Source organism: Aedes aegypti, chromosome 2 (genome assembly GCF_002204515.2).
Source record: "Aedes aegypti strain LVP_AGWG chromosome 2, AaegL5.0 Primary Assembly, whole genome shotgun sequence".
Taxonomy (NCBI): Eukaryota; Metazoa; Arthropoda; class Insecta; order Diptera; family Culicidae; genus Aedes; species Aedes aegypti.
This window is the reverse complement of record NC_035108.1, coordinates 22864518-22877889: the sequence shown is the minus strand read 5'-3', so window position 1 is coordinate 22877889 and position 13372 is coordinate 22864518. Positions and strand designations below refer to the sequence as shown.

At 39.0% G+C, this 13372-nt stretch overlaps 1 protein-coding gene across 8 annotated transcripts in view; it reads left to right on the top strand.

The window, feature by feature from the left end:
- Positions 1–13372, top strand: part of LOC5571262 (dnaJ homolog subfamily C member 5 homolog) — a 40941-nt gene that overhangs the window by 9737 nt on the left and 17832 nt on the right. For all 8 annotated transcript variants that reach the window (XR_002499438.1, XR_002499439.1, XM_021840228.1 and 5 more), the window contains exons 2-4: positions 1719–1857; positions 1914–2066; positions 2136–2270. Coding sequence is in view for 6 of the 8 variants with exons in the window: in XM_021840228.1 (XP_021695920.1) it covers positions 1719–1857; positions 1914–2066; positions 2136–2270 (427 nt within the window). In the remaining 2 variants the exon portion in view is untranslated. The remainder of the gene's footprint in view (positions 1–1718; positions 1858–1913; positions 2067–2135; positions 2271–13372) is intronic.

Here is a 13372-nt window from a genome sequence, read left to right as displayed (position 1 = left end):
ATCTGACAGCTACCGTAGTTCAGTAAAAAGTAAAAATTATCACTGAACCTCAGAAGTTTCCAATCAAAAAGCTGAAAGTTCGGTATTTTTTATTATTTACAATTTGTACCCAGTTCAAAAAATTACCGAACAAGAAAATCGTGATTGAATGTTCAGGTACCTGTTTGCAAATTTCCTACTAATCGTTGTTTTTAGCACTACTTTTCGCTACCAGCCCTGCTAGTCGACATACATATTATGGATTCGTGTTTTACATATCAAAGCGTATCACTGCGCATTGAGAATGGCATGCCCCTTAATCCTTTTTGAAACCCATTTCCACGGTACATTCTCTTGGTTCACAAACCCCGAAGCTCAACACTAATCTGAACAACCGTGGTGGAGTTGATTTTTAATTGGCTCTTGTGTTTGCAATTATGTCGTTGTTTGGCTTTCGCGATTATTGATTTTGGTTATTCCTTATTACTGTAACTAGAGTAGGCAAGAGATGTTTCGTCTTTCAGTCTGTGGAACCCCCAAAGTCTTCGCTCTATGGTGCTGGCTAATGATAAGAACCTCGTCGAAGGCAACGTGACATCACCTTGATCAGTCACACTTAAGACTACGATGTATGAATGTGTGCAGTCAGGTTTTGAAATTAGAATTCTTATCGTGAGAACTGTTGATGCATACCTACACATTTTATTGAAAATTCACCACGAGGGAGCTCTGACTAATCGCTCTGCTAGTGAATCTGCGTGCGCTTTGTATTCGTTTATTCGAGATGATCGAAAGCATTTCTTCATAGAATACGGGGTTGTTTAATCAAAAGATATTTTATAAATATGTTACATTTGTCTTGAATGCCCTCAGTGTGATTTTTGAAAGTTAAATTTTTACGTAGCATGAGCCCTAGAAACTTAACTTCATATGACCAATTTATTGGAACCCTTTTCATCGTTACAACATGCTGATCTGGCGATACTGGAGTAGCAACCACGGCTAATCAAGCTTAAGCTTGAGACACCTTTCAAGACGACTTTGAACAAACGTTCAGTTTTGTCGTCATAAGTAAAAAAATTGTGCTTTTTCTCTTCAAGATGTTTGAGAAGAAGTTCGCGATCTTTAGCTTCCGGCAATACGCGACAGTCTTCTTTCTTTGCGATTTGGAAGGAAACCTTGATTCTCCTAATGGAGTTCAAGATCTCCTGCCTAAATCCCTCATATTCGGAACAACTGACCACGACTTATGAAAGCGCGCATTCCGGAGAAACGTCCTTTCTTCCATTCTTGCCACGTTTAGTGACAGTTTTAAATCCCACTTTTTTGGAAGGAAGTTGTGAATTCAGAGATTCACCCTTCTATTTGTTTGTAGTTGCAACCATGTTTAGTGAATAAACGAAAGAAGACATGAGCTTCTAAGAGTTTTTTTTTTGTTATAAGATAGGTGTCTCTAGTCTGCGGATAAATATTTTGAAAAGTATTAAGTCCATTAAGTAATAAATTCACAAACAAAATCCATCATTACCTTATTCAATGATAACGTTATCTTATTTATCTTTTTTCGTCATTAAAGTAGGTTGTATCTTTAGAGAGATTCAGCCAAAGGCTGATTCATCTCTTTATGAGTAGATGGCAATAGTTAGCTTCCCTGGGCAATACTACGAGTATATATCGAGTTCATGACATCAGCGTTTCCGTGGTTGTAAATAATATTATTTAACTTTCGGAAATTCCAGCACGGCCGGGGATACGTTATACCAAACTCTAGGTTTGCCAAAAACCGCCACAGCAGACGACATCAAGAAAACGTACAGGAAACTTGCCCTCAAATACCACCCCGATAAGAACCCCAACAATCCAGATGCAGCGGAAAAGGTTTGTCCCCATTATAAATTTATACTATTAACCTTTATCGAAATTCCATTCCACAGTTCAAAGAGGTAAACCGGGCACATTCCATCCTCAGCGATCTTACCAAACGGAACATCTACGACAACTACGGTTCCCTGGGGCTGTACATTGCCGAACAATTCGGCGAAGAGAATGTCAACGCATACTTCATGGTCACGTCCCCGACGTGCAAGGTAACAATCCCCGCCCCTTAATTTCACGATTGAACAACTATCCTCATAACTGTGAAATTCTGTTTTTAGGCAATCTTCCTGATTTGCGGCATTCTGACCGGTTGCTACTGTTGCTGCTGTTGTTGTTGCTGCTGTAACTTCTGCTGTGGCAAGTACAAGCCACCGCACCCGGCGGACCAGTCCGGAGATTACCACCATCTGCACGTGAGTATAATCCGATGACCCCAAGTGTTTCTTGCGTAGTTGAGTGTGTTTCACTAGAGAGTTGTGGGGTTTGAGTTTTCGAGGCCTTTGGCAGTGTGTACCTACCTATTGCAAGACGCTAGAAGTTTGTGCTAATGCTTTCCAGCACTGATTTGCTACGCGCCGCCGTCCGGTCGGACCGATTAGTTTCGAACCCCGATGGCGTGCGATGTGATAAGGAGGGGGACTGATAAAACGTTACGACACTTTGGGTTTCTATCCGTCCGAGTTCTGCTGATAATCGCGCCGCCGCTTGATGAGATTGTGTATTGTTTGAGTTATTGATTTTGCTTTTCGGGATTACACTTTTGTTTGGCTGAAGGCTTAGGATGGCATTGTTGAATGGAAATTACTCAAGAATTATAGTCATGAGTTTGGCAAAAACTAAAAGAATTATTTTTGAAACACAAATTTTATAATTTTCGGAAAAGTTTATACGTTTATTTTCGTGTCTTCCGCTTATTTTTTATGGTTTTGTTCACAAATGGTATCTATCATAATCGTTCTAATATGTTTTCAACATACCTTTTGTATGAGAAAAGTAAGGATCAAAAGCATAGTGTCTCACGTTATCAAGATATGGATAAACGGTTCAAATATCTTAAGGCATTCCTATGAAGCAAAATATTCTCCACAGGTTAGTCTGAGTATGGCTAAGACCTCTTTTCTCAAGTGGAATCATTGGAACTAACTTCTAGAGGAATTCCTAAAGGAATCTTTGAAGTAATCTCTAGAGGAATTCTTGGAGGCAATCTTGGAGTGAGCCCTAAATAATCACTTGAGGAATTTTTCGTATTGATCTTTTAAGGAATCAGTGGAGGAAATCCTGAATAAATGGTAAAGGAATTACTGATAAAACTCCTGGTAGAATCCCAGAAAGATTGTATGGTGAAGTTCCATGGATTTCTTCAATAGGTTTCTCCAGGAATTTTCCAAGGGAGTCCTTCCGGAATTCCTTAAAGGATTCATCTCGGAATTCCTTAAGGGATTCCTCCCGAAATTCCAAAAGGGATTTCCCCGGAATTGATCAAGGGATGCCTGCCGAAATTCGTCAAGGATATAATAATTAGGGAATTCCTTTTAGGATATTTCCAAGGATTTCGAGGTTTATAATGAATTTTTTCGAGGAAATTCTCGCGGAATATCTCCAGAAATTCATGAGGGTTTTCAGGAATTCTTTCAACGGTTTCACCTGAAATTTCTAATAAGGATATCATCAGAAATTTCTTATAATGATTTCAGTAATTTGGGAATCCACCAGTACATCATCCAGTGACTCTATTCCTTCAGAGATTCCTCTGAGAGTTCCTTCAGTATTTCCATCAGGAATTCCTTCGAAAATTCCGCTGGGACTTTCTCTCCAACTAAAAATCCCCCCAATAAATTCTTCCGAGATTCCTCTAAGGATTCCACCTGAAGTTTCTCTGTGGATTTCATCTGGAATTCTCCCAGGTGATTCTCCAGGATTTCCACCAGGAAAATCTCCAAGGATTCGAGCTGAAATTCTCATGGGATTCCACTAGAAACATTTTCAAAAACACCACCAATATTTTTGCGGTGATTTCACCAGGAAACCAGAAAAAAAAACTTCTAGAGGTTCTTCCAAAATATTCTGGAAAAAAAAAATCCTCCAAGGATTACGCCAAGACGAACACCAAGGATTTGATTACGAATATCTTATGGGATTCGTCCACAATTCCCTGTAAAAATTCCACCAGTATTTCCTTCCGATACTTCACCAGTTTTTTGTCTAATTATTTCACCAGTAATTTTATGAGAGAGAAGTTTTTCAAGGAATTGCACCAGGAGTTCTTGTAGGGTTAACACTGGAAATATTACCGGAGTTTCGCTCGAATTTCCACCTTGAAAATTTACCAGAGTTTCGCCAGAAGTTCTACCATAAAATACTTCAAAGGATTTACTAGGATTTTCCTCCAGGTTTATCAGAGATTCCTCAAGGGAATTAACTGATTTGATACTCAGATGATAAAACAATGAACGCCTTCAGGTTGAATTCTCAGAGAAACACCTGGATGATTTTTGTTGGAAAATTTCTGGAAAAATCCATGGAGCAATTTCTTGGGAAATCCTTGGGTGAATCACCAAAGAAATCACTGGAGATATGCCCAGATAATTCCCTGGTGAAATACTGTAATATGTCTCTGGAAGAACATTTAAATCCATCCCTGAAGGATTTCCTAAAGGATTCTCTAAGGTAATTCCTGGTGGGTCCCTTAGAAAAAAATCCTTCAAGAAATACTAGAAGGAATCAATGGATAAATTCTTTTAGCGGAATCTCTAAAGGAATTCCTGGTGTTATCTCATGTAAGAAGTTTTGAACAATTCTTTTGCAGTATTTCCCGGATAATCCCTAAAGGCTTTCTGGTGGAATCCTTGGAGGAATTCACGATAAAATCCCTGGAGGAACTCCTCGATGAATCCGTGGAGAAATTCTGGGTAGTATAATTGTAAGAGTTTCTGGAGTAAAACTCTGCATGTCTTCCTGAAAGAATTTTTGAAGGAATTTCATAAATTACTAAAATTTAGTAATTCTGTGACTTCTCGTGTTTCTGAGTGTACAACTTTGCCAAAGACCACATTTTGATTGGACGTCAGGATAAATTACTATTCATAATCATAAACTGGGTTTGCATTTTGCATGCTTCACCAACTGTTCGGCAGGCAACAGTGGTGCTCCTGGCGGGTAGAATAGATCAAAGTAATCCAGGCTACTATGTTCCACAGCAAAAAGGCAGGGTTGCTCTGAAAGTAATTGAATGATCATGTCAGCATGATTTAGACTTTGTTATCAACAATAACAAATTATCCTTACGTCCCATCAAAATGTGGTCTTCGGCAAAGTTGTAGCTGGGAAGATATCACATGAGAAGAGTTTGTTCACTTTTCCATAGATTATTAATACGAGCAATAAGAGAACACAAAAGGTTTGTCTTTTCCATAGTAATTTCCATATAAACTTCAAATGGCGTGTGCACAACCAATTTTCTTCCAAATCACTTCATATTTTGGGAGAATGATCTTCATCATAAGTGTCGTCGTTTAAGCAAGGGGGAGATAAAACTTCAAAATTTGCATCAGTCTAATATGGTATGCATAGATTATTGCGAGTTATTTATTCCTCCTTGGGTATAGAAATCACTAGAAGATTTTTCATAGGAGCAATTTCTGATGGAAATTCTTGGCGGAATATTTGATGGAATCCCTGTAATAATCGCTTGGAAGGGATTTCTTGAGCAATCTCTTTAATAATTTCTAGGGGAATTTCTGATGGAATCGCAGAAAAAAATATCTTGATAGGAGCTGTTCAGAAATTCCTGAAGTTTCGCTGGAAGTATTCTTGAATTAATCTTTGGAGGATTTTTTGGTGAAATACTCGAAGGAAGCATTGGATGAATCACTGGAGAAATCTCTCGGATTTTTTTTTGTATAAATCCCGGGAGGGTTCTGTAGAAAAAAAAAATACTGGAAAGAATCGCTGAAGAAATTCCTGATAGAAGTTCTAAAGCAACTACGTTTCGAATTTAATGAGGAACACCAAGACAAAGCCCTGAAAAAAGTCCTGGTCAAATCCTTGTGGAAATTTCTAGCGATGAATTTCTTGATGAATCCCTTGAGAAGTATCCGAAAGAATTCGAGATGTGATTCCTGAGTAATGCAAGGTGGATTGTTTGGAACGAGTATACCCCATTAGGCATAAAGACGTTAGGCATAAGGACGTTAGGCATAAGTATGTTAGGCATAATGGACGTTAGGCATAATGGACGTTAGGCATAAATACATTAGGCATAATGGATGTTAGGCATAAAATATGTTAGGCATAATGGACGTTTGGCATAACAAAACTTGCGTGTGTTCCATTCAAAATCTTCTCATATCGAAAATTGGTCGGGTCCATTTACAAATTCCATTAAGTTGGTGGTGGTAATTGGGTTTCCTTAACATGTTACAGCTCATAAAAATAGTGTAAAAATCATGCAAGAAGCGTTACGAGGGGGTAGGTTAATTTGTTGGTTATAAATCACTATTTTCGGTGTTATAAAATTTGACAATGAATCCATTATCGCAAGATATGGAAGAAGATTACTGTCATGGCCATTGTTATCATTCTAAAGTCCAGCTCAATCCATTATTGTAAATATCAATTTATATTTGCGATGTGCAAGTGTTATTTGTATGTAGAGCTGTTTAGTTTGGTGTTTTTTGTTATATATTTCTTACATAATTACCTTAACTCTAAAGAAGGGAAATTTTCTATATGATTATTAGCACTTATAATGCAAATGATTAACTTGAAAACAACAACCTACAGTCAAATCACAAATTCATATTATGATAGGTGACATTATATTTAACCCCTCTACCGGCAGCTTCATTTTTTACCCCAAAAAGAATATTCAAATCGCGATATCTTTTTTGTTTCATTTTTTCACAAGTTCTCAAAAAGCTCTTCTAGTTTTAAAATCCATGTCGATATTAATCATTGGTGATCTGGTTTTGAAGATATTCCAATGTTCCTTGGGGGACCGACATTCTCCATACCAAATGTCTTTGGCGGCCATTTTGTTTTTGATCAATAATTCAAAAAATATTTTATTTTTTTGATTAATTGATCAAAAACAAAATATATATTTCCAGGTAATGAGGAGCTACTCTGAAAAAATCTTGCAAATCGGTTCAGTATTCTTGGAGAAATCTGAAAATTACTGGATTAGGTTTTTTGAAGTTTTTAAGATCTTCATTTGGCCAACGTGGTACCAGAAACATAAATGCTCATTACACAAAGACGGCTGCACCAAATTACATCATTTTTTTCACAACATACTCAACATACAACATTAATGTATTTTTCCAAGGAGTGAATATCCGAATGCGATAAAAATTCTGTAGTCTTAGATATTCACGTGGGTTATGGCTACGCGTCGGTCCCCCAAGAAATTTTGAAATATCTCCGGTTCCAGATGCCCATTAATCAATATCGACATATATTCTAAAACTAGAAGAGTCTTTTGAGAGCTTTTGAAAAACTGGTGCAAAAATACCAAGAAACAAAAAAGTTATCGCGATTTGAATATTTTTTTCGGGGTAAAAAATGAAGCTGCCGGTAGTGTGGCGCCAAAAGCGTTACATTCCCACTCCGAGTTTGCTCATCAATTTAATGTAGTGAAAACAGTTCCTTTGCCTCTTCTGCCAACAATTTTCGATGGTTTTCAAACAATTTTTATCAGCCACATATGTAAACATTGCTGAAAGTACCATGAAAATATTTGAAATCCGTCAAGTTTGAATAGTAAAATTTGATTTCAGAGTCAACTTAACTGTCAAGCTTAAATTTTATATAGCATAGTATTCAGCATTTAGTATGGCGTATATTTTTAATAGAAATATTTACATCTACAATTCCATTAGCTATTAGAACATCAATAATCCACAAAACAGCATATTATTGAAATAATGTCCCTTTCTTCCAATCATTAAATTGTTCGTATAAGTATGAAGAATATCCTATGATTCAAAGAAGGGAAAATGTATGATGGATTAATACTTTTAGGTAATAATGACATTACTTACTGAATAAGTATGTCTCGAAAGAACAGTTCAATCATAAAAGAAGAAAAATATGCTGATTGAAACATTAGCAGCACGAATTCCAATAATTTTGTCGTCAGTATAACTATAAAGAACAGCCTTCAATTTAAAGAAGGGATAATCTCTTATGAAAAAATTGCCAATAATATGTGTACAACCAAACTCCAAAAGATGAGTAGTTAAAGCGTCGTTCTTATTCATGGAATGACGTCCCAACCCAAGTTCTTAGCTTGGTGTTCTAGGAGCACTTCCACAGTTATTAATAAAAAGTTTGATTTGCCGAAGTGGCCATTTTGCATTCTTATATGTGCAAGACACATGAGCACGATTATACTTCACGGTCAAGGATCCTGGATCGACTTAGAACTGAACTAAAATACCTTCAGCATGGCTTAACTCTATGGTCACAGAATGCTAATAAAAGTAATTTACGGCATTTTCATGCTAATCATTTAATCAAATTTTGTTCTAAAAATGGACCTCAAATGATTCAATACTATGGGACGACTGCAAGGCAATTGTATTTCAAAGGACTCTTGATTATTGAAGCCCTACACAATCATCAAAAAATTCTGCTCACTTTTCACACAAACAATTTCAATTTTCATTTTGGAAATTATGCCTATCGTCCATTATGCCTAATGTCCATTATGCCAAACATCCATTATGCCAAACGTCCATTATGCCTATCGTATTTATGCCTATCGTACTTATGCCTAACGTCCTTATGCCTAACGTATTTATGCCTAACGTCGTGCACCCGTTTGGAACTAACTCCTAGAGGAATTCCTTGAATCATTCTTGAAGACAGCCTTGGAGTAAGCCCTGAAAAAAATACTTGAGGGTCTTTTTGGATTGATCTTTGAAGGTATCATTGAAGGAAATACTGGATAATTGTAGAGGAACCTTTTAAGGAATCTCTGGAAGAATGCCACATGAAGGTATGTCTGAAAGATTTCTGGTTGAATTTGTGGATGAATTTCTAGGAGAATTTTTGATAAAAAATCCTGGTAGAATCCCATGAAAAGTTTTTGGTGGAATCCCTAGTATAACCCATGGGTTCCTGGAAAAACTTCAAAGTAAAATAATTTTCTCACTAAAAGTTTCTGAATAGAATGTTTGAAAAAATTTCGATAGCCATTCCCATATCGATGACTGCTCAGAATAATCCCAGACATAGCCCCTCATTTTAGAGTTTTGCCGGAATACTTCGTGCGTTCCTCAGCCAAATCCATTTCTACCGGTATTGAAATTTTGAAAGTTTGCATCCGTTATCAAAAATATCATAACACGTCTAGTTTTTGAGATATTGACTGTTGAAAACGCAAAATTTTACTAATTAGCCAACTTGCATGCAAGTTTGTGAGCTTTTATGGCAATTTATTTGCTTAATTTGTCACAGATTTCAAACTTCATGTATAGAGTCATACTTATCAACAAACTTTATAGTACTTTCGATGGTAAAAACATATATTTTGCTTTAGTAAAGAGAAAACAGCTTCGTTTGCAACAATAAAAAAAAATCGGCCGTATAGACCGATGCACGCGTTCACTGTTTGACGTTCGAGAGGTGCCGTGTTATTTACGTGACCATGGAAGCGAGTGAATTCGGCACCGCTCAAACGTCAATTTAGTGAACTTGTGCATTGGTCCATTGAATTTGGCCGCTATATTGGATTTAAACGGAAAACCTGAATTTTCATGGTGTTTGCTTCAATGATTTACATGCTGTGATGTATTTGAAATGTGCAAAATTATCTCTACCTTGCTTTATGGACCAATGCACGAGTTCACTAATTTGACGTTTGAGCGGTTCCAAATTCACTGGTTTCCATGGCCACATAAATAACACGGCACCGCTAAAACACATTTTTCTACAATATTTTTACATTTTTACAGTAGGGTAAGGCGGGACAAGATACCCAATGTTACTTACATTATAATAAGAGTTTATCCAGCTGACATCTGCACTGTTACTTCAATAGGGCCTATCTGACATGAGCGATTTCTCTTCATCGATCCTCTCTTTCGCTAATAACTTCGCAAAATTAAATGAATCTGTAACATTTCTTGTTAATGAAGCATGATACAGTGATTCTTCATCTAGCAGCAAAAAATATATTACGAAAAGAGAACAATAACGCCAAGAGATCAACGAGGAAGAGAAATCGATATATGCAGTGCGCCCTTATGAAAAATCAATGCTGAAATATGCTTTATGTTTTGTTGGGCTTGTCTGCTAAGAAAAAAAAACCTGTAATTTTCTATAAAAGCAACTTTTTTCTATTTAACGTAATACTTCAGTAGTCGCGCAGTTGTATTTTATACAACACATGTGGATGAACCGCGCAACAACTGGAAGACCAAATATACGATTAAAAGTTTTTCTTAGTAAGCTTAGTGTTCTTATGACCACTTATAAGCGGTTTCTTCACCACCGCTTAGGGCTTAAACCTGGTTTAATCGTATGGGTAAACGTGGTTTACGGCTTAAGCGAAGGTGAAGAAATCGGCGCACCTATTAGTAACAAGTAGCTTCGAATGGAAGCTATATCCTTCCTCTATACAATGCCACAATGCTATGTTTTCCAAGGGATAAACAAGACATATCACGATAAGAAATACCTAAGATATCAGAAAATGAGCCTTTTCACAAACTGTTTAGCTAACTGGCGTACGAGGGGTCCACCAATTTGAGAAAACCGAAAGGATCACCCTCTAGTTTCAGCATATACTAGCGATCAGTGACATAAAATTGGAATTCTAACAATGAGGACCGATGGCGGCCTGGTTTCAGCGAGAATTGCTCAAATAACGATATGTACTTGAAGACTATCAAATTTCTACACATGGTAAAAAAAAGAAACACTATGGCCATAGCTGGAACACCTCCTTATGCTAATAAAGTCCGATGTGGTTGACGATCGGACGGATTGATCAACATTCATAATGATCATTGCATTTCCATACCAAAGAACCGGTCCACGTGCAGTGCATGATTCTAGATTAACCATATTGTTACGGAACGGACGGATGGAGTTTCGAAAACATCTTTAGACTAACTCGTTTTTGGCGGAGTAAGCTTCAAGCTACAACAAAAAGTTTATTAATTTCATTGTTTTAATTATTTTAGGTTAACTTACAGTTTTTAGTTTTCTTCGTTCGTTTTCCGTCTGTTGTAACTGTTTATTCTTCTGTGTTTTGTGTATTTCTGTAGATAGTACATTTTAGTTTTAAGGAATTCAATTTTAATCCATTATACTTACTATTTTAACGTGTTTGGGGGGAAAATAAGATTTTAACAATAATTGGATAGTTCTCGTGTTGAAATTTTGTGTTGTTTTGTTAGAGATAGGCTTCAAATACAGTGTCAAAGAGTTGACAGCAACATCTAGTATGCCGTTGGAGCAGATGTTGATGGGGCGGTACTGAACGCAATAGGCTTCGTCGCGTACATACCCCCACCCGTATTGCTGCCCGAACCTTCAGCTATACCTGGAACTCCAGCGACGTTCAGTATAGCCAACTTAGAAACAGGTCGTTGATGAACTCCCATGGTAGTCTGCACGTCGACTCGGCGAACTCGTCCGTCCCTGCCTGGATAGACTTGGAGAACTCGTCCACGTGTCCAGCTATTCCTATCCTTTTCATTCGCCAACATCACCAGATCGCCGACCTGGACATTCCGCACCTCTCCGAACCATTTTGATTGTGGCGACATAACCGGAAGATACTCTCTCAGCCAACGCTTCCAGAAGTTGTCGAGCATTACCTTGATCATTCCCCAGTTGGTATGCAGGGCTTCAGCTTCATCCGTCATCTTCGTAGGTGGTTGAACTACGCCGTTAGAGCTTAGGAGAAGAAAATGATTGGGCGTCAAGGCTTCAGTCTCCTCACTCTCCAGAGGAAGATAGGTCAGCGGACGCGAATTGACCATAGATTCTACCTCCGTAACTGCTGTTGCCAAAGTCTCGTCGTTTGGATTCCTATCAGTTAGTAGACAGCTGAGACCGCGCTTCACGGAGCGCACAAGTCTCTCCCAAACGCCTCCCATATGAGGGGCGTGCGGTGGATTGAACTTCCATTGTGTTCTGTGGTTGGTGATAGTATCTGCCAGCGCTCCGTTGATGGCCCGTATTTGCCTGGCCAGTTCACTGCTTACACCTTGAAAATTCGTTCCCTGATCGGAGTACATCTCATGAGGGGCCCCTCTGCGGGCGATGAATCTGCGGATCGCCTGTTTACAGGAGTCGGTAGATAGCGACGCCGCAACTTCCAAGTGTATTGCCCTAGTAGTCAGGCAAGTGAATAGGGCTACCCACCGCTTTACACTAGCCCGTCCGACGCGAACAGTAAGTGGTCCGAAATAATCTATGCCAACGAACGTGAAGGCTCGTACGTACGGTGTAAGTCGCGCCAACGGAAGAGGACCCATTTTCGGGACCTGGGGTACAGCTCGATACACCGAACACCAAGTACAGCGTTTCGCAATCTTCCTTACAGCAACCCGAAGCTCCGGTATGACGTACTTTTGCCGGATTTCGTTCACCACGGTTTCTCCATTTGCGTGGCCGTATTGCCGGTGATACCAGTCGACCAGGAGATGTGAAACGTGATGCTGTTTAGGTACGATGATCGGGAATTTCGTCTCGAATGGAACGTAAGGCGAAGCTTTGATTCGACCGTCCTTCCGCATTACTCCTTCCTCGTCAAGGAAAGGCGCCAGCTTGTAGACACAGCTGCTCTTTTCCACCGCTTTCCGTTGCTCCGAAGGCACTTGCTGGTTGCTTCGTAGAACTGCAAACTCTGCTGGGAAGGCTTCCTCTTGCACTAGCTTCCAGATCAAATTCTGCGCTGCCTTCAGTTCTTCACATGAAAGGACTCCCGTAATGGTCGCTGAGCCAGTCCTTTTGTGTTGACAATTCCTATAGAAACGGCGTACATACGCAACTGTTCTTACGAGCCTTTCCCATTTAGAGAACCGTTGGAAATCCAAGATAAGTTCAGCCGTTCGTTGCACATGAATACGGACATTTCGCAACTCTTCGTCCGCAAATTCCTCTTGTGTAGTGTCTTCCTCTGGCCACTTCGATTCGTCCTCGTAAAGGAATGCTGGACCGTTAAACCACCTGCAATTCTCGTGGTAGTTGGGACCCTTTCCCCATTTTGTGGCTTCGTCCGCCACGTTCAACTTAGTCGGCACCCATCTCCAATCAACAACGTTCGTCTCCTCGAGGATCTCCGTAATCCGGAATGCAACGAACTGCCGATATCTCCTATGGTCGGATCGGAGCCAGGTGAGAACGGTTCGTGAATCGCTCCACATTACCCTCCGTTTGATAGGAATGGTGTGGTTGTCTGTGATGGTCTTCATTAGTCGCGTTCCAATCATAGCTGCCTGCAGTTCCAGACGCGGAATCCCGATTGATTGTAATGGAGCTACTTTGGTCTTTGCAC